Source organism: Apodemus sylvaticus, chromosome 1 (assembly GCF_947179515.1).
Source record: "Apodemus sylvaticus chromosome 1, mApoSyl1.1, whole genome shotgun sequence".
Lineage (NCBI taxonomy): Eukaryota > Metazoa > Chordata > Mammalia > Rodentia > Muridae > Apodemus > Apodemus sylvaticus.
Genome location: NC_067472.1, coordinates 123,885,165 through 123,911,090, shown reverse-complemented (window position 1 = coordinate 123,911,090; position 25,926 = coordinate 123,885,165). Strand labels below are relative to the sequence as shown.

The window sequence follows — 25,926 nt, the reverse complement described above, 5'->3', positions numbered from 1 at the left end:
TTTTCCTATTCACAAACCCCAATTTAAGAAGAAAGTTCACTGAAAGGTGATATGCTATTTATTCAACTCCTATATTCCCGAGGCCCCTCCCTTCTCATGTGGTAGCCTTGGTACAAAGGGGAAATTGAGAAGTTGCAACTTGCTTTAAATTTTCATGGTGACTTATAGACCTTGTTACTGAGGTTGCATTTATCCTATTAAGAAAATACCTTATGAGCTGGAGAGATGCCTCAGCAGTTAAGAGACATGGCAGCCCTACTAGAGGATCTAGGTATGGGTCCCAGCACCCATATTGTGGCTCACAACCATCTGTAACTTGGGTATGAGGGGATCCAACATTCTTTCTTCTCTTCTCTTCTCTTCTCTTCTCTTCTCTTCTCTTCTCTTCTCTTCTCTTTTTTCTTTTCTCTCTCTCTCTCTCTCTCTCTCTCTCTCTCTCTCTCTTTCTTTCTTTTTGTTTTGTTTTTTTGAGACAGGGTTTCTCTGTGTAGCCCTGGATGTCCTGAAACTCACTCTGTAGACCAGGCTGACCTCGAACTCAGAAATCTGCCTGCCTCTGCCTCCCAAGTGCTGGGATTAAAGGTATGTACCACTACTGCCAGGTGGGATCCAACATTCTTTTCTGGACTCTGTAGGTACTGTGTGCACATAGTACATGAAGCCAACCATTTAAAGACATAAAATAAAAATTTAAAAAATTTAAAAATTTCCAGCTACATTAGAGCTGGAAATGCAGCTCATGGTAGAGAATCTGCCTAGCATTTAAGAGATCCTGGGTCCAGCCCAAATACTATCTACTACACACACACACACACACACACACACACACACCAATATGCTGAAATCCAGTGCTACTTCAGCTGTACTCAAGACATCATGGTACAGCTAAATCATAACCAGTAATTCACATTTAACAAAAAGCACAGGCTTGAGTGTCTTCTATACTGATTCCAAAAGACGACAGGCTACCGGTCTTGTTCTTTCTTCTTCCTTTACCTACTTACTCAATAAATGGTGTTTTAATAAGTGCTTAATTCAATTGATCACTGTGGACAGACTCAGGGATTATATAGGGAGTAGATATAAACTTAGTACTCAAAGGTAGCCCTGACTGTGCTCTTCTGAAGTGGTTACTGTGGAGGAGAGCAGTACTCACACATACTCTCCCAGTTTTCGGAGATAGCACAACCACACAGGAAGCTGTACTGGCAGAAACAGCAAGTCAGCTCTGTGTTTCTAAAGTCAAAGACCACATAGCACTTCAGGCTCCTGAGAAGGGTAAACACTCTTGGTGAGGGGGTCTCCAGAGGTGGTTAACTGAGAATGTAGTCCCACCCTGTATTCAGCATCATCTCTGGGTGGGAGTCCTGAACTGAATAAAAGGAGAAGGACCTGGGCACCGGCATTCATCTCCCTTCTACTTCCTCTGTGGACACAGTGTGACCAGCTGTCTCTCACTCCTGACACCACAGGCAGCGCTGATCCTGCATCATGCCTTCCCCACAATGAAGGACTATGATACAGTCAGGTTGACAATGAAGCTGCTTGTGCACAGAGGCTGGCTCCTCAGTAAGTAAAACTGCGAAAGCTGTATGCAAACCAAAAATCAGCCCGAACTGGTGACACTCAAGAGCATCTTATCAACAAGGGTAGAACGCCCCCCCCCCCCAAGTAGACTGCCTGTCCTGTGCCCTCCTCCCTTCTAGCAACAACACTGAGATCCTTACTTGATTCGTGTCCCTCCTTATTCTTGGTCCATGTGACTCAGATGAATCTGCCTCCAGGAGAGCTCCCCACAACAAGTCCAAATCAAACTACTCAGAGAATGTGACATTGAGCAAAGACTGGTCCCAGGATGCCACTTAACTGTCCTATCTAGGACAACTTCTGGGTTTCCCAATGGTGAGACAATGCTGGGCTTCAACTAGGACAGTCCATGGCAGAGAATAAAACTAACATGAAGAGGTGGGCAGAGCCAAATGTCCATCTAAGCATCAAGTTTTATTGTTTTATGGCAAATTATTCCATGATATTCTTTCCAACCGCCCCCTCTCTTACACACACATTTAAACTCACATATCCAATAATTATGAACTGCTTCCACAATATTTACAGAATACCACTACTAATATGGAAAGAAATTAGCAATCTCACAAATATGTCAGATTTTAACATCTCTCAGTATATTTTTAGCCATGCAACATTATTACTCTGTTTCTTTATTCAGTAATGAACAGCAGTACCACCTAGCCCATAGGGGACTTGTTCCTACACCCCCAGTTCAGGCCGACAGGGGATCTGTTCTAACACCCCCAGAAGCATGCAGAGCACTCAACACCACATATGCTATTTTCCTACATACATACCTATGATTAGTTCAACCTATAAATCAGGCACAATAAAAGATCAGCAATAACTATTATTAAACACAGAACAATTATAACAGCATACTGTCATAAAACTTCCTTACATCTTGTAAATGGATGATTTCTAGAAAATTTCATTTACTATTTTCAGACCCTGCTGATCCTTAATAAATGTAGAAAACAAAGCTGTGGGTGAGTAGACCTCTGTTCACACAGCTTACTGCTGGCAATGACATCCTCAACCTAGATAAAAGACAACTGTGCATTTATCTCAATATCAAAGAAAAGGACACTGCATAACCGCTCCTATGACTCAGAATGACATAAGTGTCCTTAGCATGAAGGATGTGTTGTGAGTTGTCCTCAGTATGGCCACTGCTCAGATGATATGAGAATGGGTGTTTAACCACTTGCGAACCAGTTTCAGATCAAGAATGGCAGTGATGATTGCAGCAATATGTCCTTCCATAAACTTTGTGAGGTGCTGAAATAAACAGGCAACATGTGCCACCTCACTGACACAAACAGTTCTTCTTCGAGCTAGTGGTCATCATACACATTTTACAGATGACGAGGTAAAAGTACAAAGCAGAGGAACATGTGTGAAATCACACACAGCCAAGTGAAATAATGCATGTTAACCAACAAATGTATGAAACAAAAGACAATGCTTCTAGGCACATAACACAAAATGCAAAAACAAACAAACAAACAAACAAAAAACAAACATCATCTAGGATTATAGTCTATTTAAATACACTTTATTTTATAATAAAGTACACAATCAAAATGTTAGAAAATATAAATAAACAAAAGGTCATACATTAAAGTATGCTGTCAGGGCTGGGGAGTTTAGCTCAGCAGGTTCAGTGCTTCCTGAACAAGCACAAGGATCTGAGTTCAGATCTTCGGCACCCTCATAATAGCTGGACACGGTGGTGCACATAGATAACATGAAAGAGAACAGGACAGAGATAGCCAGATCCCAGAAGCTCACTGGCCTGCCAGTCTAGCTGAAAAGGTAATCTGAAATCAAGTGATGGATCCTATTTCAAAAACAAAATGATGAAGAGAGACAGAGAAAAACACCCAGCACTGATGTCTGACCCCCTACACATGCATGCACTGCCAAGCACATACGCATTACATAAAACACACACACGCACATACACATACACACACACACACACACACACACACACACAGAAAAAGACAATGTACCCATGCATAAGTAAATGCAAGTAATATTTAAAATTAGGATACAACTAGAATTATCATACATAATTTACCTGTTTAAGTTATACATCATGAAGATTTTTTTCCATCAATAAAAGTAAAATGAGAATGCTCTAATAACCTAAATGGCAAGCCATTAAAAATATTGTATACACATGCTAGGTAGAGTGGTACAAGGCTATAGACCCAGGTACTCAGGATGCCAACAAGGAACCCAAGACCAGTGAGAACAGGCACAGTAAGCACCTGTCGCAAAAATAAAATACTATAAGAAGTCATGCCATTAAAAAAGGGCAAGGTAGGGTATATTGCTGAGCTTGGAGAGAAGAAAGGGAGGGAAAAATGATAAAACTATAGTCTCAATTAAAAAAATATGGTATGGGCTGGGAAGTGATGATTAAGATTTAGTAATTAAGTAATGGCTTGGTGGTAGAGAAAGAAAGCCTCCTGGTCTTCCAGAGGACCTGAGTTTGGTGCACAGCACTCATTGGGTGGCTTACACCCACCTGGAACTCCAGCTCCAGGAGATCTGACATGTTCTTCAGGCCTCTGAAGATACTCAGACACAGGTGACATGCATTCTTAGACACACACACACACACACACACACACACACACACAAATAAAAATAAGTATCTTTTTAAGTCGCATATGCAAACCATTATGGGTTTGCTTTGTCCTTGTGGGACAGTTAGACTCAGTTACTTGTGACTGTTAGACTCCTTCTGCCTTTATAAACGACACTGCAAAATAATTTCCTCAAGACATTACTCGCAACCGTGGTTATTGCCTTAAAATCAATGAGCATGCTTGAGTTCCTGAATCACCGTTGGTACACTCAACATCACCATAAGGCATTGGTTTGGCTCCTACCACCAGCAAAATAAGCAGACTTCTCAGCCATGCCAAGATCACTATGACTCATAAAATTATACTTGTTTTGGCTTTTATGTCATCAGTCATTAATGGATCCCAGTGGGATTATGTGAAATATAGCTTTTATTACTTTTTGAATTGTCTATTTCTGCACTTCAAAATGATTCCTTGAGATTTGTTTTCCTCTAATTGTTTTACAAACACACTCACACACACATGCTTGTACATACACATATATATGTAAACTTGAGAAAAGGGGAAATCATTTGAAATGTAAATAAATTATATCGAATAAAAAAAATTAAAAAAAAAGTTTTAAAATGTTTTTCCCATTGCCATTTAAGATGGCCTAAATAGATCTTTAAAATATAATTTGTGAAAAATTCAAGACTTATCAAGGAATGAGAATTTATACAAATTTCCTCCTTTAGAAATAAAATATCTACACAACTGAAGGCAAAAGTAGAATCCAAAACATACTATAAACCTCTCTTGTCAACCACAATCTATATTTCATCTGACATTTTGCTTTCTAATGCATAAATTTTAGTTCATTAGTAAGGAGTATTTACATATATAGACTTATGTCTAGTTCTTCTCATTTTCGACCTATCTATTCCCAAGTCTTCCCCTGCTCCCGAACTGTTTGTGTTGTGTTGAGGAAAAGGAGTTACAGGCTTCACTCTAAGACTTAGAGGTGATTTATATGCACTAATGATTCTTCTAGAGGTATTACTATGCACACTACAGCAAAAGATAGTGTGCAGAAGCACACAGCTTTCCCTCTAGCCATGGTACACAGCCCATGCTGTTGTTATTGATAGTCAAAGCACATCTATTTTTATTTCTTGAGTTCATCACCATCTTCGCCTATCCCTCCTTCCTGTATCTAAAACTTCCCAACGAGGTCACTGCTCATATTCTCAAGTAGAACCTTTAGACTCTCATTAAAGGCCTCTGATTCTTTTGCCTTTCAAAAAACTTTTATTTCCTTCTCATTCCTGAAATATAAATTATCCAAACATGTAGGCCAGTGGTGGCAGAGGTCTGGCCAAGGTCTGGTCCTCAGCACAGATTATCATTCAGCATCTGTTATTGTCGCTAAGAAGTGGCCCATTAGTCTAACCCTGCCCCATGAATGTGATCACTATTGCTACAGGTTTTAAGTTTTGGCTCTGTGTTTAGTGTTTTTACATTTAATTGTATTTCAGATGTCCTCATTATTTATCTTAGGATTTATATTAGTTCTGGATCTGTGCTAGTTTCATTTCCGCTGCTGTGATAAAAAAAAATCCTAAAGACACAAAGGAGGGTCTTTCATTTGCAATTCTTGATTTCAGCCCATCACTGTGGGGAAGTCAAGACAGGAACTTCAAACAGCCGTAGTCAAAAAACGGGGAAAAATGAATGTATGCTTGCTTGCTTGCTGTTCAGATTGACTTCATCACACAGTTTTGAACAATACCTAGAAATGGTGCCACTCAACGAAGGCTGGGTCTTTATACATCAACTAACTTTTGACAGTGCCCCCCCAAACATACCCACAGGCCAACTTCCTGTAGCTAATCCTTCACTGAGGTTATTCTAACCATCATACAAACTAAATGTCAAAGCCACAAGAAGATAGCAATTACCTGAAGCATAATTTCCCACTCTGCCACTGTGCTGAACTCTCTGTAATTTCTTTATGCTATTTATTTGTTTATTTGACAGGGTCTCATGTATCCAGTGACTGTAAGATGGCCTTGCCTTTCCTGCTCTTTATCTCCTGAGCGTGCTTAGATTACAATGAGTGCCACCACACCCAATTTATTAGACACTGAGGATTAAATGCAGGGCTTTGTGTGTGTGGTGCAACAATTACGAACTGAGCTACAATGCTTAGCCCCTGTAATTTCCTTCTCCATACTTTCTAAATCACCAATTCTCTATGTGTCTGTGTTTAATAGTAGCTATTTAACACACCACTGGTTTACTAGGTCCGTTTATTTTTCAATGTTACAATTTCCTGACAATCCACTTGGACTATTTGACAATTGGCCTTGATAAAGGCCAAAGGTTTGTTTCTAAGTTTTTTAAACTGTGAAAGACCCAAGGTGGCATACCTGACCCTAGGGAAAATGTTAACCTTCTTTTAACAAATGAGGAGATGGAATACTCAAAGTGCCAAGAGTTAGGTGGGTTTAATTTGATGTCTCCATCAACTTAATCAATTAACTGTGGTTTGCATTCTCCTCTCAGCAGACATCACATCAACTGTACAACACTGTTCTAGACCAGTGGATGACCTTCTTTGGGCTGCAGGGTAATAGTTTATATTAATTGTATTTTTACCCACTTAATACTGTGACCACACCTTTTCTTTTTGCTTGCCTTAGTTTGACAGACCCTTCTGTGTTTAATTCAAATCACTTGTTTTAAGATGCAAATACTAGGACCTAATGACTGCACTGAATTTTTTTGTTCTGTCCAATTAATAAATCTCTTTTTAAAGTACAAAATTATCTAAGTGCTTCTTTTCAAAGTCACCTTTTCCCCTTGTTGAAAATAACAGAATGAACACATGACTTCATCTCTCCTCTCCTGAACCCCATTAACCACAGGAAAGGAATTCTAATTCAAAATGCCAGTGAGCTGGCCCCAGTCCCTGGGCAGAAAGGATGGGAAGTCATAAAATAAATATAAAATTAAATCTCCCATGAGTAATCAAGGAGTAAGGTAGGAAAAATGAGAGAGAAAATAGATGGTGACACTCAATCCAAGATCCCACATACTAAAAATAAAAAAATAAGAAAAGGGGTTTATTTATTTTTCATTATTCAAACCAAAAGTCAAATTTTCTAGATTGAAAGTACTCATCTCAAGGACAAAGATTCTAGACTAAAGAGTTCTGATGTTCGGTGAGGGGAGTCACCTTAGAGGGAAGAGAATCCAGAAAGTCCCTAACCTACATTAGCATCATCCAATGATACAAGGCAACACAGAAGTGTTTTGAACATGCATGACCACTGTCTGAAACCTGGCATTCAACAGTGCACCAATCAATTCCTCAGGAGTAAGGGGAAAAAAAGAACCTCGGATAGGCAAAGGCCAGGACCTTTTCAGGCACATCCACAATCCAGCAAAATGAGAAGTGAGCAGAAGAAGAGAAAGACATAGGATCCAGGTGATTTCAAATGGGTGCCAGCAAATGATGACGTCGAACAGTAGCTAGAACCCGCATCATAAGTCTAAATCCACAGAACTATGAATAGTGCCAAAATGCCAACTAAAGATACTTCAAAAAATCCACAAAGGACTCCCACCCTAAACTGCCAACAAAGGACACCCACCCAAGTCCACCCCTGAAAAGGTGGCATCCCCCACAAACAGACATTCCTAGCTTGGCAACCTGTGGCATGAAGATTCAGCTATCCACCCATGCCAACGATAGATCATGCCCAAGGAAGTTACCCATTCCATTTTAATGTGAAAAAGAAAACTATACACAGATACCAGAACACCAACCTGGTCAATGAGTATTTTTCTTTCTTTTAAAAAATATTTTAGATTTATTCATTTTATTTTATGTTATAAATGAGCGTTTTGTCTGCATATATGCCTGGTGCCCAGGAGGTCAGAGGGGGGCATTCAATCCTCTGAAATTGGAGTTATAGATGTTTGAGAACACCATGAGGGTGCTGGAAACTGAACCCAGGTTCTGCAAGAGCAGAGAGCATTCTTAACCTCAGAGTGCTTTCCTTTACAGCCGCCCCCTTGGGGTGTTTAATAATCTGTAGCTGGAAAACAATCCACATGCTCCCCATGCTCATGGATATTTCCTATTTCCTCTGCGACAGGAATGAGAAGGAGGAGGCATTGCTCATCCTTGCTTAGTGCCAGGCACTGGCCTATATACATTTATCATGTCCATGGTCATAAGAACCCTCCAACATGTGGATTCTTTACCAGGAATATGGATACTATTTTTCCTCTCTCTCTATTACAATAGGAACATAGAAAACAAAATCCAGAAAGGTCAAGTTACTTATCTCAAGAGGCAGAAATGGAAGTCTATTCCAGAAATGGTTCTGTCATCCACACCATATCTAGTCGACACCACAAGGATAACAGACTGTCATTTTTATTGGTATAAATATAAACATATACTCTCTATGTTGATAATGTATAATAATATGTTTCTAAGAACATTTTTTAACCAAGTACAGAGTATGACAGAAGAACTCAAAGACAAATCTGAAAACTGTCCATGGTGTGAGATGACAAAATGGGGAGAGACTCAAGGATAGATGGATAGAGGGCAGATGTGGGATAAGGGGAGGTGTTTTAGCTATCTAGGTGTTTTAGCAATCAAGACTTCACCTCTTCAGTTTTTCTCCCAGACTTCTCTGTGAGTTGCACATCAGAGCTGCTTCCTTCTGTGAGCACATCTTCAGGTTAGAGATGAACAAATGGAAGCTCAAGAGGAGGAAGTACTATGACCACGGAGCGGACCCGTGCACACTCAGCTATAGACAGGGCCAGCCCGAGAGCAAGAGCAGACTCTTCCCATCGTTTCCCTGCTGCTGGACACATGGCTAACACCTCTGCTCATGACCACTCGCACAGCTCACTTGTTAATTGTCATTTCCCTTCTGCTCTTGCCTTGTCTAGGGAAGTTAGCATGACAGTGGCAAGAAGGTATATTTAGGATACGGCAAACAGATCCCACATCTAAGTTCCTTTCTTTTTCCTTTCTTTTTTTTTTTTTAATTAATCATTTTATTTGTTTACATTTCAAATGTTATCCCAATTCCCGGTCTCCCCTCCGTGAACCCCCAACCCTATCCCTCTCCGCTTTGCCTCTGAGATGGTGCTCCCCACCTACCCACCCACTCCCACCTCACCCCTCCAGCATCCCCTCTTCTCCTGGCCATCAAGCTTCCACAGGATCAAGCCTCTCCCCTCCCACTGATGCCAGATAAGGGAGTCCTCTGCTACATGTGTAGCTGGAGCCATGGACCGGCCCATGTACACTTTTTGGTTGGTGGTTTAGTCCCCGGGAGCTCTTAGGGGTGTCCAGCTAATTGTTGTTGTTCTTATGAGGCTGCTGTCTCCTTTATCCCCTTCAGTCCTTCCCCTAAGTCTTCCACTGGGGTCCAGGGCTCAGTCCAATGGTTGGCTGTGAGTATTTATATCTGTCCTAAGTGCTGACAGAGCCTCTCAGAAGACAGCCATACCAGTCTCCTGTCTGCAAGCACATCTTGGCATCAGCAGTGGTGTCGGGGTTTGGTGTCTGTGGATGGGATGGATCACACGGTGGGGCAATCTCCTTTCCTTTAGCTTCTGCTCCACTTTGTCTGTGCATTTTCTTTAGACAGGGACAGTTCTGGGTTAAAACATTTTAGATTGATGGGTGGCCCCATCCCTCCACTGGGGGCCATGTCTATCTACTGGAGATAGTGTCTTCAGGTCCTATCTCCCTATTGTTGGGCATTTTGGCTAATCTCAGTTCCATTGGGATCCTTGAATCCTTGACCTCTGGGACTTTCTAGTGGTTCCAAGTTCCCTGCGCTCTTCTGCTACCTATTTCTACTCATTCTCCTGGCCCTCTGGACTTCTCTCCTGTCCCTTCCCATACCTTCTCTACTTTTTTCCTCTCCCTCTCCTCTTCCACCCAGATCCCTCCCTCCCTCTGCCTCCCATGATCAGTTTGTTCCCCCTTCTAAGTGGGGTTGAAGCATCCACACTAAAGCCTTCCTTCTTGTTAAACTTCATATTGTCTTAGAGTTGTATCATGGGTATTTTGAGCTTTGGGGCTAATTATCAGTAAGTACATACCATGGATGTCCTTTTGGGTCTGGGTTACCTAACTCAGGATGATATTTTCTGGTTCCATCCATTTGTCTAAAAAGTTTGTGATGTTGTCATTTTTAATAGCTACGTAGTATTCCATTGTGTAAATGTATCACATTTTCTGCATCCATTGTTCCGTTGAGGTACACTTGTGTTGTTTCCATTTTCTGGCTATTATAAATAAGGCTTCTATGAACATAGTGGAGCAAGTGTCCTTGTTATATGTTGGAGCATCTTTTGGGTATATGCCCAGGAGTGGTTTAGCTGGGTCTTCAGGTAAAGCTATTTCCAATTTTCTGAAGAACTGCCAGATTCCAGCTTGCAGTGCCACCAGCAAGGGAGGAGTGTTCTTATTTCTCTACATACTCACCAGCATCTGCTATCACCTACTACACCTACCACCACAGAAGCCACTGAACTTATGAACACAAAGTTATGAACCAAAGGAGTGATCTACTGGCTAGGATCACAACACTGGCTCAGTGGTGGTCCTTCTCTGTGTGGACCTGAAGTGTGCTTTCTGGATCACCACTAGCAGCCAAAACCCATGAAAGGCAAATCTCATGCTACTCCCAGCCCTATTACATTATTGACTCAGAACCTCAGAAGTGAGCCAACTGTGTGGAAGCAGCCCTCTTGGCAGTTCTGAGTGTACCAGGCATGTAATAACATCAGACTTCCCAGAGTCTGTATGCAAAGCACTCTTCTCCAATGTTGAACATCCACATGTGGGATAGGAAGACAAAGCTGCCCTCCAGAATGGTAAGAGTTGAAGGCAAGGGTTGTGCCATACAGTCAAGAGTAACCAATGTACACCCAATACCAATGCTAAAATTAACAAAGGGTAGACCACTAACATATATTTATTGAATATAAGTGACAGAGTTTGAAGACATCTGAATAGAATAGGCCCCTGTTGTAATGCCTAGTGTTATACAGAACCTAACCAAGGCAGAGAAAAAAGCCAGGTAGAGGTGGAAGGGGAGAGGAACCAAGGGGCTATAGAGGTGAGTTCATGCCAGGCGCAATACTGAAATAGCGTCAGCAGTCCTAGACAATCAGCAGAAGATACACAGTGGGTGGCCAGAGCATATGGGGGAAATAGGAAGAAAGAAGGTTTTTGGTCCATGATTGTGTTCCCCCACCCCCGTGTCAGTGCAGGGATAGGGAGAAAGGAGAGGGAGTACCAGGAGTCCACTGGACCAGCACCCTGGGGATAGGAGAGTGAAGGCCCACAGCATACTTCTCTCACCTTCCACAGTGAGAGACGAAGAGTGCCTAGGGAGGGCCAGCTGGTGGCTGAATGTGTCCAGGAGCCTCAGAGTGCCAAGGGAAGGCCATTCTTCCTGTGTTACCAGGGAGACCCTCTCTTTAACAGAACATCTGGCACTTTAGTTCCAAGCCTGATGTCATGTGCCATACCACCATGATGGCGTTAGGAGAAACAACCCAACACTGGGGAATCAGACCCTGCCATCCTCCTGAGCGCTATCTGAGATATCTGCTGTTGCAGGGCCCAGGGCAATGCAGAATGTCAGGACAGGGAGGGAGTAGTAAAGCAGAACCACTCCCTTCATGGCAGACAGGAAGCAGGGGCTGGAGATTATCCAATATCCTCCCCAAGTACATGCCCCAGTGACCTTCCTCCGGCTGCTAAAGGCTCCACCACCTCCTATTAGCTCCTCAGTCTGGTAGCCAAGCCTTCAACACAGGCTTTAGCTTGTGAGAAAGAACTATATCTGGGTGTGGCTTGGTAAAAGGAAGAAGAGGAGGACCGGAGGGGGAGAAAGGGAGAAAGAAGAGAGTTAGGATGAAGTTCAAAGAATGGGAAGACTGGCAAATTTCTACAGGCAAACTATATCCCCAGATATGATTCTTAAATTTTATTTTTTAGTTTACATGTATGGGTATTTTGTCTACATGTATATCTGTGCTCCACATGCATGCTTAGAATCCGCAGAGGCCAGAAGAGGGCATTGGATACCCTGGGACTTGAGTTACAGGAAGTTGTGAGCTACCAGGTGGATGGAAGCAGAGAATCAAATCCAGGTCCTCTGGAGGAGCAGCCAGTGTTCTCAATGGCTAAATCATCTCTCAAGACCCAAAACTTAGTTATTTTTTATGAAGCAGAGCAAAGTATAAACTTGCTTCTAAGAAGAAATTAAAGGAAGCAGAAAATTAAATTTCCAAAATAAACACAAATATGCATCTAAATATGGATGTGCACCAGCACCTAAGAGTGGGGCAGCAGAATAATTATTGCTTGACTGTAGATCCCACTGTTAATCAAAGAGCATCCAGGCACTGCACACAGCTTACCTGAATAGCCTTTCAATGTGTATGTCGGGGGAGTTGTTAATTAAACACTTCAACTGCTGCTGGCTTTACTAAAGATATGGTAATCTTGGCATAGCTATAATTATTCTGTTTACCAAATGAAATTGACATTCAGCTTAGGAAAGTGTCAACAAACCCTGAAGCCCTTAGGCTAAAAACCCTGAGACTTATATTCTGCTATGGGTGCATTTATGCTGGTGAGCAGAACCCAAGCGAGGTCACCTTTCCTCACTTAGCCAGGTTCAGTGTAAACTTGATAAAGACAAGTCAAAGACTTGCTTTTAATATCAACTATGGAAAGTAACTTCACTATATAACAGCAGTTGTATGCGAGCTATGCAATGTTCTTGTTTATAATACTTGTAATTTGAAAGATGATAGAAATAGATGATAGATAGATAGATAGATAGATAGATAGATAGAAAGACAGATAGATAAGAAAGCATAGCCCCAGTGTAATTGTGAAGCAAAATCAATTGAAAGACATTCCTCAAAATGATAGATAGATAGATAGATAGACAGACAGATAGATAAATAGATAGATAGATAAAGAAAGCATAGCCCCATTGTAATTGGGAGGCAGAATCAATTGAGAGACATTCCTCAAAATAACTATGTTTGACAAAGAGTTTTCAATTATAAAAGACAAAATTAATATAAACTGAAAAATGTTCCAAAATCAAAGTAGACGTCATAACTTAATGGGTTTTCTAATCCTGGATTAAACTCAGAATCAGAAAATAAGTTTTGTGTGATGAGGACCAACTGGGAAAATATGATAACAGACCACAGACAAGATAGTGCTATTAGATTAATGACAAACTCCTCAGTAAGACCACTGATGGTGGGAGAATACCATCCTTAAGAAACACTGAAGCTCTCAGAGTTAGAAAGCGCATCCTATGGAACTAGAAAAAAAATCATCCTGAGTGAGGTAACCCAAACCCAGAAAGATAAATATAGTAAGTATTCTCCTATATGGATAGCTATTAGTTAAGTAAATGATAACCAAGCCACAATCCATAGACCCAAAGAGGTTAGGTACAAAATAAGGGACTAAAAGGGACACATGAATGTCTCGGGGGTTGTGGTGGATAGAATTATTTTATGGGTAGACTGGAGGTAGGGGAGGGGAGCAGGTGGAGAGGGGCTTGAGAGACGGCATGTGGGGAAAGACATATAGAATTGATCAACATCTGATGGGTGGTATAGAAACCTAGTACAATGGAAACTTCCTAAAATATATATGAGGGGGATCAAAATTAAGTCTATATAAAGAAGGATATGGAGTCCAACTGGCCGTCTCTTGTTACCAAATGAAGCTTGGTGGAAAGGAATGGAAATGGAAATCCTCAAACTCAGGCTGTTGCCAAGATAACAAGCTACTCTCCACCAACTGACAGCAAGGCCCTGATGCTGAGACAGCATACACACAACTCGTTGAACATGGAGAGGGCAAGCTGGTTCCTAAGTAGAACCTTACCTCTATATTCTAGTGTCTTTGGTATGGGAGGGGACACTGCAGGTTAACAAAAGGCTTAAGTAAACACCCACCCAACCACAAAACTTTTGATCTACAATCTGTCCTATCTACAAAAATATTCTAGGGCAATTGTGGCACAGAGCTTGTGGGTACAACCAATGCCTGATTTGACTTAAGACCCTCTCCTATGATGGAACCCATACATACCCAAGACTAGATACGTCAGAGACCTAGGGTAACAGCAAACACTAGCTGTCAAAAAAGGAACAACAAACTGACTCCTGATGACACTATTAATGACACTCCTAATGATCTATTCATAGATCAGTGCCATACTCAGCCACCATCCGAGAAGCTTCCTCCTGCAGCAGATGGTAAAAACACAGAGACTCACAGCCAGGCATTAGGCAGAGAGAGAGAGAGACAGAGACAGAGACAGAGACAGAGACAGAGACAGAGAGACCTTGGAACAGACAGTTCTAAATGGGATCTTTCCATCAAATCCATCCTCTCAGAGTTCAGGGAACGCCGAGGAAGAGCAAGTGGGAAGAGAGAAAGAGTCAGAGGGGGTGGGGGGTGGCGGACACGAGAACAAAGCCCTTTAGATCAACTGAGCAAAGCTCATAGGAACTCGCAGAGGCTGAAGCAGCAAGAACAGGGCAGACTCCTCTCTGGATGTATACTATAGCTTTCAGTTTAATATTCTCATGGACTCCTGAAGGTGTAAATGAGTAGCTCTCTGAGTTTTGTGACTTCTCTTGAGGCTCTCTTCCTTCTTATGGGTGGCTTTGTCCAATATTGATGAGGTGTGAGTTTTTATTTTGTATCATATTTGGTTGTTATCTAATGTTTTTAATGAGCCACAGACAGAAAGAGAGTGAATCCAGAGGAGAGGGAATGTGGGGAAGAAATGGAAGGAGTAGAGGGAGGAGAAACTATAATCAGGACATATCGTGTGAGAAAAGAACCTATTTTTAATAAAAGAAGGCAGGGATAAGTAAGTAAGTAAGTAGGTAAGCACATAAGCAAAGAGAGTGCGTCCTGCCTGCTGCTTGTTTTCAGACTGTGTAGAAACCCATCAACTAGCAATGTCAGCAACTGGAGGGAGATGTGAGCATCAGGCAGGGGCTCCTGTGCCACCCTGAAACTTGTCTGTGCTCCTCAGGGAGGGGAGTTACCCAAATCAAAATCCCTTGGAGTAGACATATCTTATCTCATTAATTAGAAGTTAGCGAATTGGGGGCTGGAGAGATAGCTTAGTGGTTAAGAGCTCCAACTGTTCTTCCTGAGGACCTGAGTTCAAATCCCAGCAACCACACGGTGGCTCACAACCATCTGTAACAAGATCTGACTCCCTCTTCTGGAATGTCTGAAGATAGCTACAGTGTACTTACATATAATAAATAAATTAAAAAAAAAAAAAGAAGTTAGCGAATTGGAAGGCTTCCTGAATTCCTTCATTCATCCAGTAAACATTTAATAGGTACCAATTATGTAGCAGGAATAGAAGTCAAAAGGGCAGGGGAGAGAATGAAAACATCAGGAAAGAAGAAAAAGGGGAAAGTCCTGCTTGCAGAGCAGGTGGGGTGGATGTGGAATGAAACAGCTCAGGTCTCTGACAAATCCACCTCTGAACTCCAGGTACCTCAGTCTCATGTGTGACACCAAATTCATGACCTCTCCCAAGTCTCTGAGAATCCCTTAACTCCCTCTGTAGTGTGTAGAGGGAAATGATGCTAACTCACCTAGGCTGCGCATGTCTCTTTGCCATCAGTTCTTTTATTGGCTTTACTAGTTTCCTCCCACATACCTGGAGGCTCCACCATCCTGCTAACGGGGCCCCCAACAGATCTCCTCACCTCGCTACCCTGTGCATGGTCCTCACTCAGCTGCCACAGAGATCTTTTCACAAGGACCTATGGGTATCACTCAGACCTGCTGTACTTATTTCAATGGCATCCTGCTGCATTAGAAAACAAAGACCCTCTTCTCTAACCACACCTTTTTTAATGGTGTCCTGTGCATGCAACCATTTGATAAATGACTGACTCGCCAGCCATACAGCACGATTCAGTGCAAGTAGAAGCCATGCCTGCGTTTGCACACCCTGTGAGTACACACAGTTGGCATTCAATTAATATTTGTTTAATTAGGTGGATAGGCAATTAAAATAATTAATGTCTGGCTTGGACCAATGAATGGAGTGTGGTGCCATTAGCAGCCACAGGGGACCAAGGGGAGGAGTAAGCTGGGGAGACACAGGCTTTGTGGAATCTGTGGGACCCCCACAGACCCAGCAGGTAGCTGAAAACGCAAACCTGCCCTTGAAGATATTGATTAGGAAAAGGCATGCTCTCTGGCCACCACAGAGCCATAGACCCCAATGCCATTCCTTTAGCTTTCCTCCTATGTCTGCAGGAAAGAATCAGGAAAATTCTCCTCTGCTCACCACTGACAAGGATCATTTGCATAAATTTGCATAAACCTGTCCCAAGGCTGCCTGCTCTAGGGACTAGCTCACTTCACACCACGTGCAACCAGCCTGTTTCATCAGCTTCTTTCATGCCCCTGCTCCCCAGCACAGTGCCCTCTGCTCAGGGAAAAGGGGCTGTGTTCAGGGAGGTTGGTTGACTAGAATTGGAAGTTTTTTGGTGTGAAATGAATTTTTGAAAAAAATCAAGAGAGCACAGCTGTGATCCTTGATCACATTCATTCATTTTATTCTTTGGGGGACTTGGAATTCATCAAGCATATCAAATTATGGCAAACGATTCCAGACTATGCCTCATTTCAAATTGCTGATGCGATAGAATTACCAATGCCATTCTAAAAATAAGAAAAACTTCTTGCACTTCTGTTATTTCACATTGAAATTAACTTCCATCATGGATTTCATAACTATCTCAAAGGCGTCATCCTAAGCCAGTTGTGGTGGTACACACCTACAATCCTAGCACCCAGGAGGCTGAGGCAGGAGAACTCAAGAACAGCCTGGGCTACATGACAAAGTCCAATCTCAAAAGAGAGGAGGGGTATCTCCTTGTTTTCAAGGTTGTCATGTTTCTTAGACACCCTTCCTGCAAGCCAGACCCTTTATGCACCACACACCCTGATGGAACCTCACAGGTCTGGAAAAACATGTCATTTTTTTTTTTTTTTGGTGGAACCTTACATATAAAGATCCAGTTGTCACTCTCCAGAGGCCTGTGACAAGTTTACCCCCATAGGTCAGAGCTTATTAACAGCTCTCGTGGCAAGTGCGTCTGGACACTTTAGCATGAAGCAGTGGTCACCCTGTGCCCTAGAGCTTGCTGGAAAGCATCCTGCCCTGTATCACAGAGACTGGTATCACCCCCAACCCAGGAACAAGCCAGACCGTCTATAATTATTGTAAATACCCTCATTTGAAATACAGCACACGCGTACACACCTCCAACCTCTAAGCTCAAGTGTCCATCTGCCTCACAAGAACGTTCAAGAAGAGTAAGAGACTATATTCTGTATAACTATGAATAAAATATTGGAAGCATATATTAACTTTAGCCTGCCTGTTGTTTGCCTAAAATAAAAAAATAAAATCATTATGTTGGTTAGTATGTCAAGTTGATAGACTTAAGAAATATGTAAGAGAGGCTAAAGATGGCTCTGGGGATAAAGGCAATTGCTCTGCAATCCTAGAGACCCGAGTTTAATCCCAGGAAAACACAAGGAGGTGGAATGAGATAACCATCTCCAGAGTCGTCCTCTGATTTCCACACCGCATCATAGCACAGGTAGGCCTACATTCACAGCGCGTGCACATTAAACGTTCTTAACTGGATTAAAATTTAGAAACACTTAGGGCATTACTGAGGTATGCATTTGGGTGACCTGTTAGGATCTTTCCAGAGAGGAATAACTGAATAAAGAAGTGATGGCGTCATCCCATGAAGAGATGATGGGCAGCAACTTTCCACCTTGGCTGTCCTGTCCAGATGTGATCAAGTAGCCTCATGTTCCTCAGTCATGCCTTCTATGCCATGATAGATTAGGCCCTCTCAAACTGCCAGCCAAAGCAAACACTTTCTGTCTAGTATTTCATCAGTTGCTAATATATTCACATCCCAATCTGTTACTCAGGCAACCGTGCACCTTCCCTGGTCACCCTTCAGTCATGTGACAATTAGGGTGATTCAAATGTCTAGGCAAAAACAGGCAAGAAAATGACTCACCAGGCTGAGAGGCTCTGATGGGCAAAGTAGATCTCAAAGAATCCCACTGAGTGTAGGAAAGAACACCCTCTCCTTGGCCCCACTTTGCTTACTCAGTACTAGTAAGACCAAGGAGGATCTTCCAAGAAGACTTCAGTGGAGTTGTACCAAGGCTCCTTGCACTCCAAAAATTGATGCCTCTCCATCTGGCCTCCCTGCCTTCTTGAGAGAATTTTAACCTTCTGTGGACTGAATGACTTCTTGCCTTATTATATAAAGTCTTAAGGAACTGGTTAGGTTAGGGATTATCCTGGTAGGTTGTGCACATTGAAATCAAATCACCAGACATAAAAGCCCACTATGAGACTACAGAGCTCAGAGTCTCACATATCCAGGGTGGGAGTAAACCCCATGTGAAACTGTAGGGCAATCCCTCGGTGTTGACCTCACCAAGTGGAAATGGGTACCTCAGGGGCTTGTGAGGATACAGGGACAGTTACACTTCCTGCCTTCCCAGGTTTCCAGTCAGACCAGGGACATGAGACCCTTCACCGAATCCATTCAATTCCAGGAGAGGTACTCAGCTCTGCCTTGGAGGGAGTTACTGTATGAACACATTACCTGGATAAAGGTCTCCACATGGGTTTCCTTAAGGGAGTAGAGTTCACACTGAGGGCAGGGGGTGGGGTGGGGAAAGAGCTAGAACAGGAAAATGACCCGATGTGAAGAAAGGAGGGGGTATCGAAGAAAAGAGGAGCAATCCATCACTCCAAGAGAGGCCCAGACACGGAAGCAGCCATCTTGCTAGAAGAATCTTAATAAGAAATGGGAAATGGCATTTATCCTTGACACACAAAGTCCCACAAAGCACCTGTCTTCCAGCCTGACGAGTTCATATCAGTGCCCTTCAAGGAAGAACACACAGCTCTGGCAACCTTATGGCCTTGTCACACAGCATACTCTTCTAGAGATTCTAAACTACTGTCACCCCTTGCTTGTAACACACAGTAGTAGCACAGGTTGTAGACCATATATGCACATGGAAATGAATGAATCTGTGGTTCTAGGAAGTTGAAGAAACCATCTCCCTTTGACTTTGAACCACATTGTATCTCACAAAACATAACACAGCAGTGACCAGAAGTCCTGCTTGGGAATTAAGTATTTAGCACAAATAATCTGTTGTGTGACCCCTCTTACCCCATGAAGCACATCTGGGTCCTTGTGCTACTTTACCTAATGTCTCTTTATATCTTCAGCCCAGATATCTAGACCTATCTTATATCTCTACTGGTCTTCTCAACTCAAATGTCTCATCCTGAATTCTCCAGGATGGCCCATTGGCCTCAACACCTCCATCATCCCAGCGCCTAGAACAGAAGCCTGGGCCTTACCTTTCACTTAGCCCCCAACACATTACCTAAAGTCAGGATGATTCTGCCCCAAGGAGGACATGCTTTAGTCAACTGCAAGGAAGGGCAAGGATGTAAGTAGGGCCTGGAGTTGCCTGGAGTTGTTCAGGACAATGTTCCTGCTGTGTACACATACATTTCTTGCCCCAGTCTGCACCTTTTACAGAAGACTTCCATCTGCTCTCCCATGGCATCCAAGATTGAGCACCTGAGTATGTGTACTATGGTATCAGGTATCATACCTCTACTCTGCTCAATGACCTTCAAAAGCTTTGTGCTACCTTTAGATCAAATTGGAATCTGAACGCAATATCCAAGGCCTTCTGTGGGCCTGCCTTCTCACAGCCTTCCAGACTCTCGTGTTATTTCTGTCCTGGTTCATCACTGCCTGGCAACACTGCCCTTTCTGGTTGCTCCAATCAACCAAGTTCTTCCTCATCACAGGGTCTGCACAGTAGCCTCTCCATGTCAGGGCAGGAGGGTGGGAGTGCTCTTCTTGAGGTTCTTCATTCTCCAGAGCCTCATTTAAAGCTCAGTTCCTCACATAGACCTTCTCTGACTTCACAGAGCTTTGGTCAATCCTTCCATCTAGATCAGGTCCATTAGTTGTTTACATCAGGGTATCATTTCTTCATCACATTGACATAATTTACCAGCACAGCTATTTTGGTGTTCCAACTTTACCTGAGGGAGGAAAATTTGCAAGCACAGTATGCACCTGTCAAAAGATCTAAATCCACTGTATATTCTCCTCTGCCCGGCAGGATTCCCAAGAGCACTGAGGAGACAATGGTTTAAGAATCCATACACATTCACAAATACATCTATGCTTACCCTCCATCATCAGTTCAAATGACCCGTCTAACATTCTCTGTAAGTCAATGTGTCCCTTTGCAAGGCCTGGTTTCTGGAAAAAAAAAATTATATATATCCCACTGTGGTTTTTAATTTTTATTTTGTGTGTATATGTGTGTGTGCACACACATGCATACACGTTTGTGTTTGTATGTTCACATGCATGTTCACGTGCGTATCTATTCGTGCACACTGAGGTTAGAGGAGGATTTCAAGTGTCCTGTTCTATCACTTTCTACCTGTTCTCTTAATGCAGAATCTCTCACTAAACCTGAAGTTCAGTTAGCAGCCAGCAAGCCCCAGAAATGTCCCTTTTTGTCCCCTTAACCTCCCACCATGTTTTTCCATGTGTGCATTTGAACGTAGATGTTCACATCTGCACATCAAGCACTCTTACCCATAGAGCCAGCTTTCTAACCCCATTATTTCCCCTATTCAAAAACTAAGTCAGTTTATATCCCTCCTCTCTGAGACTATGACCTCCCTAGAGTCAAGGGACATTCTTCCTCATCTTCTCATTACTCTGCATCCTCAAGAAGGTTTGACAAAGATATTCAATAATAGAATGCCGAACTGTGCCAAACACCCTCTCATCTACTGTAAGCTATCCAGACAACCTTGCCATTCTCTGTAATTAATAACAAAAAGACCAGAATCTAGAGGGGAAGTAGAATTCCAAATCTCCTTAGAACACACCTCTGAAGTCCTTTACTGTGCACAAGCTTATTAGTCCCCTTTCTTGCTTCGACGAACGCAACTTTTACAAGATGCAGTCCATCCTGACGGGGAAGATACGGGTCAGGAGCTTGAAGCAGCTGGCCATGTTGCATCTTCAGTCAGGAGGCAGAGGGAAGTGAACGCTGGTACTCAGCTCACTCCTCCTTTTTATTCAGTTCAGGACCCCTGCCCATAGGACGACTGCCCACTTCAGGGTGAGTCTTCTCTCGTCAGTGAAGCCTTTCTAGATACACCTTTACAGATATGCTCAGATATGTTTCCTAGATGGGTCTAACTCCATCTAGAATAGAGATTAACCATCACACGTCTCATTAGGTACTCTGAAAAACTCATTTCGGAGAATATGTAATGCCAAAGACTGTTCTGAGTGAGTGTGGGTCTGACTTCTTTGCACTGAAGTTACAATGGACCCATGATACTAGCTCCTTTCAGACTGTGCCTTATCAGGAGCAAACACCCCAGTTGCATGTGGCTAATTCAAACCTAAACAACTTCATAATAATCAGAAATGCTCAAATACCATCTAACATGGTAGAACAACACCCTCCTCTGAAACTCCACACACACACAGCTCTAAAACTCCCTTCTCGACTACAGGGGATGAATATATCATCCCTGATAAGAAACAATGGAGAAAATTCAGCCAATACAAGAGCAGGGGGTCAGTGTGAGGACTCAGAAGTTGCCAGAACTATGGAATTACCAGAGAGCCACCTCCTTCCTCCAAAGACCTCTGTTCCCATAGTGTAACGGGTAGGATGCCAACCTAAATCTCAAGCAGAAGGCCTAGAAGAACCAGAGCAAGGGTTTGAAGCAAAGGAGTGACAGGTGAAAAGAGCCAGCTTCATCGGCATTACCGGGGCCCCAGGATGGCTACTACTGTACCACATCACAGTGTCTTTGTAAATAAGTGTTCAGCAGGAGTGCAGGGGTCAGCTGGTTGGTGTGGGAGGAGGCCATGGTATTCTGAGTACATATCAGCTGCAGAAACCAATCCTGCGGCCTCTCGGTCCATCTAGCTGTGCTTACCAAGCTCTCTCATTCTGTGCAAAGCAAAATCTACAGGGAGGGTGGAAGTAGGAAAGAAAACAAAACAAAACAACAAACAAAAAACAAATAAACCAAAACAAAGAACGATTGCATGACTTCTGCTCAAGGGAGTGAGCAGCTATCCCAGTGCAAATTTCTCACACAATCTGAAATATCTCTCTCTGGTTCACATGCTTAACCCTTGAGACTAGCCCTGCTGTGCCAAAGAAGCTAAATACTCACACGGAACAAGAGTAAGACATCCCACAGACCCAAAAGCCACCATAGAGGACCGGTTAAAAAAATGATAGCGGATGATAGAATAGTTAATCACAGCAAGAAATGTTCCTTGAGAGATTCTCACAATGCTCAGGATCTCTGGTATTTTTGTCTGTCAACTGAGGAAAGATCTGGATATCACAATGTATTAAGTTGGCCAAGTAGTGACCAACAGCACTCCTTCCATGTCCCAAGGTCTGTATAGCATAGAGAACAATGGAATGGACGAAGTGGTTTGCAACAGTGATGTAATGGTAGATGAGTTACATAAGTCACCTAAGAGCTTATGCTTTTCCCCAATAGATTCTGGACTCAACCATTCATTATTTTCCTTTGCCTTTTCTAGTCTCATTACAGTTAAGGTATTAATTTTCTATTGATTTCTAAGTATGAGAATAGGTCGAAAGTGGTAAACAAATGACACAGCTGTGTTTCCAAGCCAGCCATCTACCCACTCAGTGTTCCAGACAGAGACTACACGTCGCCTCTTCTAGAACTGCCTGATTTAGTTAGTGAGCCTCCTTCCCTGGAATTAGAAAGGTTCATCACCCCCTTGTCCCCGCAGGCACCTGCCTCTGTCTATTCTGGCTTTCCTCATTTGCCTTCACCCCAAATCGAATGAAGGCCAGATCCCATACTTTGTCTGCTTCCTGGTATTTCCCTTCTCCTCTGTTCAGGCCACTACAACTAAGTCTGACCTCCAGCACCTGCCTCTTGCCAATGCAGTCCCTGTTTCTAGTCTTACTATCTTACTATCTTCTGTGTTACCTCAGCATAGCTGACAAACCAACCTTACAGGAAAGCAGTGATCATGAGGCTCCTTTCTTAATATGGGAAGAGGAAGCCACAGTCCATGTCTTTCAAGGCCCTTTGGACCTGGCCACATCAATGCAACTTAATGCCAGGTCCGTCTGTTCCCTCTCACACCTCAGTCATTGGCTCTGAGTGCATGCTTAGAGCGTGCCCATGATGACTTCACGGCTTATGCCTGCACTGCCTCTCAGCCTGTGAATCTGCCTTTTCAAACTGTATCTTCTGCAAGTTCCAGCCAAAGTGTTCAGTGTCCCCCCAACCTTCCCTGACCAACATGGATGGAGGGGATCTTCCACTCATAACTTACTTCGAAGACATTTTTCTTTCATAAGCACTCTGGTAGTTCACCCCACCTGACCTGGGTCCGCACCCCAACATGAGACTTCTTCCACTGAGCTTACCCCTGCATCTGAGCTATTTGACTGTCCCTGCCTCGATCTACAGGGACCTATGATTCTCCAGAACCACAGCATACAGCACAAAACCTAAAACTTGGGAGCGGGAAGGCAGTCACATGTCTATCCTCTCAGCCTTGCATGATACCACAGGGAACTTTGCCAACGACAATAGGGCTCCCCCGCCACATCTCAACAGGAGCCTAACACTCCCACTCATTCCTGAACTCCTTCAATTTTTTTTTCTAATCTGACAGCACAAGCCCAAAGGTCAAGGCTGTACCTTCAGAAACATCAGACAGTCCGGGAGGGACAGGTCTGCTCCAGGCCATTATTACCAGTTAGGCTTTTCCTGTCCATTAAGGACTGGGATACATGGTGGCCAGGTGTAAACCCCGCCAAAGACCAGCGCGGGGGAGGCGGGGCCGACAGGCGAAAGAGTCCCAGGAGTTCTGCCCTGTTGAATACCCGCTCCAAACTTTTCTCTCGCTCAGCGCGTCACCTGGCATCCGCTGGCCCCTGTGGCTCTGGAGCCCGCGGGCAAGCATCTAGTCACAGCCAGCAGCGGCGGGCGCCGTCAGAACCAGGTTGAGCACCATTCGAGAATGAGGATGCCACGGCCGGTGCTGATGCTGCGGGGCAGCGGCCACTCCCCACCCCGGGGCTGCGCGTCTCAGGCTCGGCCAGAGGCTCGGCCGCTACTCACCCGGAGGGTTGACGGCGGCTGGGGTTGCCATCTTGCCGGGAAGGGACCGGAGCGCCGGGCGGGGGCGGGGGCGGGAGCGGGGGCGGGGACGGGCACGGGGACCCGGCGCGGGCCAGCGCCGCCACGGCCGCGCCACACAAAGGAAGGTGCGGGCGGTGCTCCCCGCGCTCCCGCGCTCTGAGAGCGCCCCGCGCTCCTGCCCGCGCTGCTCCCCGCGCCCCGCGCGCTCCCCGTTCCTCTGCGCGCACCCGCGCTCCTCCCTTCCCGGGCCTCCTCCGGGTTCAGCCTTTGTGGTGCGGCTAGGGTGCCGGGCCCGCGGCTCCCGGGTCCGAGCCGTAGCACCGCGAGACTTGGGGCAGCGGGCAGCGGGACCCTCCTCGGGCCCGCGCAGGTGCCCGGGCTGGAGGTCTCGGCGCACTCCCTATCCGCCCTAGTGGGGTCCCCAGGTATCAGGGATACAGCGCCGAGGGGCGCTGGTGAGGAGCTGGTGAGCAAGCGACCCATTTGGATGCAGAGGACCACCGGCCTCAGAAACAAAGGCGTCCCAGTGCAGCCACTTAGCATGCCAAGGCCGCGCCACTGAGCTCCCAGGCACCCTGGCTAGGGCTGTAGAAGAGGGCCTAAGGAAAGGCACCCAGAAATGCCCAAGGCTACCGTCCCTCCAGGGCACTGGCACACAGCTCCAGCACAGAGCTTGGCTCAGGAATGGAGAGAAGCCGGGGAGGTATTCCAGCTCTGCCTTCCTGAGGACATGACTACTGTCAGCATTTATTAGAGTCCTCTCGAGGGCCTTATTCACACCTTCAAAATGGGGTCTTAAGAAGATTTCTAATGATTTCATCTGTGTATGCTGGGAAAATAAGAACACAGGGTACTTGAGGAGTCGTTTTTTCCAGTCAGCCACTGGGATCCCTGGAGGGGATGTTCCACAGTAGATGCCCTGATGAGGTGAGATTGGAAGGCTGGTCACGCCCCAGGCCAGATTTGAAGGCAGTATGCCTTCTAACACTGATAACATCCGCAAAAAATACACTGTTTCCAAAGAAGCATGAAATTGAATAGGGAAATGATGCCTGGGGTAAATTTTAAAACCAACGTTGTCTTTGGAGAAGTGTTTGTCTCTACTGCCCTAATAATATATCAATTGGACAAATGCTGAAAATTCTGAATGCCCAGCAGAGACACGGGTGTTGAGCATGCAGGAGTGACCTCCTGCAGGACTTTTCGGATAGGAGAGAGGTAGAAGGAAGGACACAAGAGACCTCCAGAGTGGGGGCAGCTGCTCTTTGAAGCTTAAACAGAACCCCTGAAACTTGGTCACTGATGAGCAAAAGTGACAGAAAGGAGGTGACATTGAAAGTCACCTTTGAAGAAAT

General features: G+C 44.1%; 1 protein-coding gene across 2 annotated transcripts in view; it reads right to left on the bottom strand.

The window, feature by feature from the left end:
- Arnt2 (aryl hydrocarbon receptor nuclear translocator 2) overlaps positions 1-24,833 on the bottom strand; it is a 162,764-nt gene extending 137,931 nt beyond the window's left edge. The window contains exon 1 of one of the 2 annotated variants that reach the window (XM_052159345.1): positions 24,551-24,833. In XM_052159345.1, coding sequence (XP_052015305.1) covers positions 24,551-24,581 — 31 coding nt within the window. In that variant the 5' untranslated portion in view covers positions 24,582-24,833. The remainder of the gene's footprint in view (positions 1-24,550) is intronic. The other variant, XM_052159336.1, reaches the window with a different exon arrangement.
- Between the last annotated feature and the right edge of the window lie 1,093 nt (positions 24,834-25,926).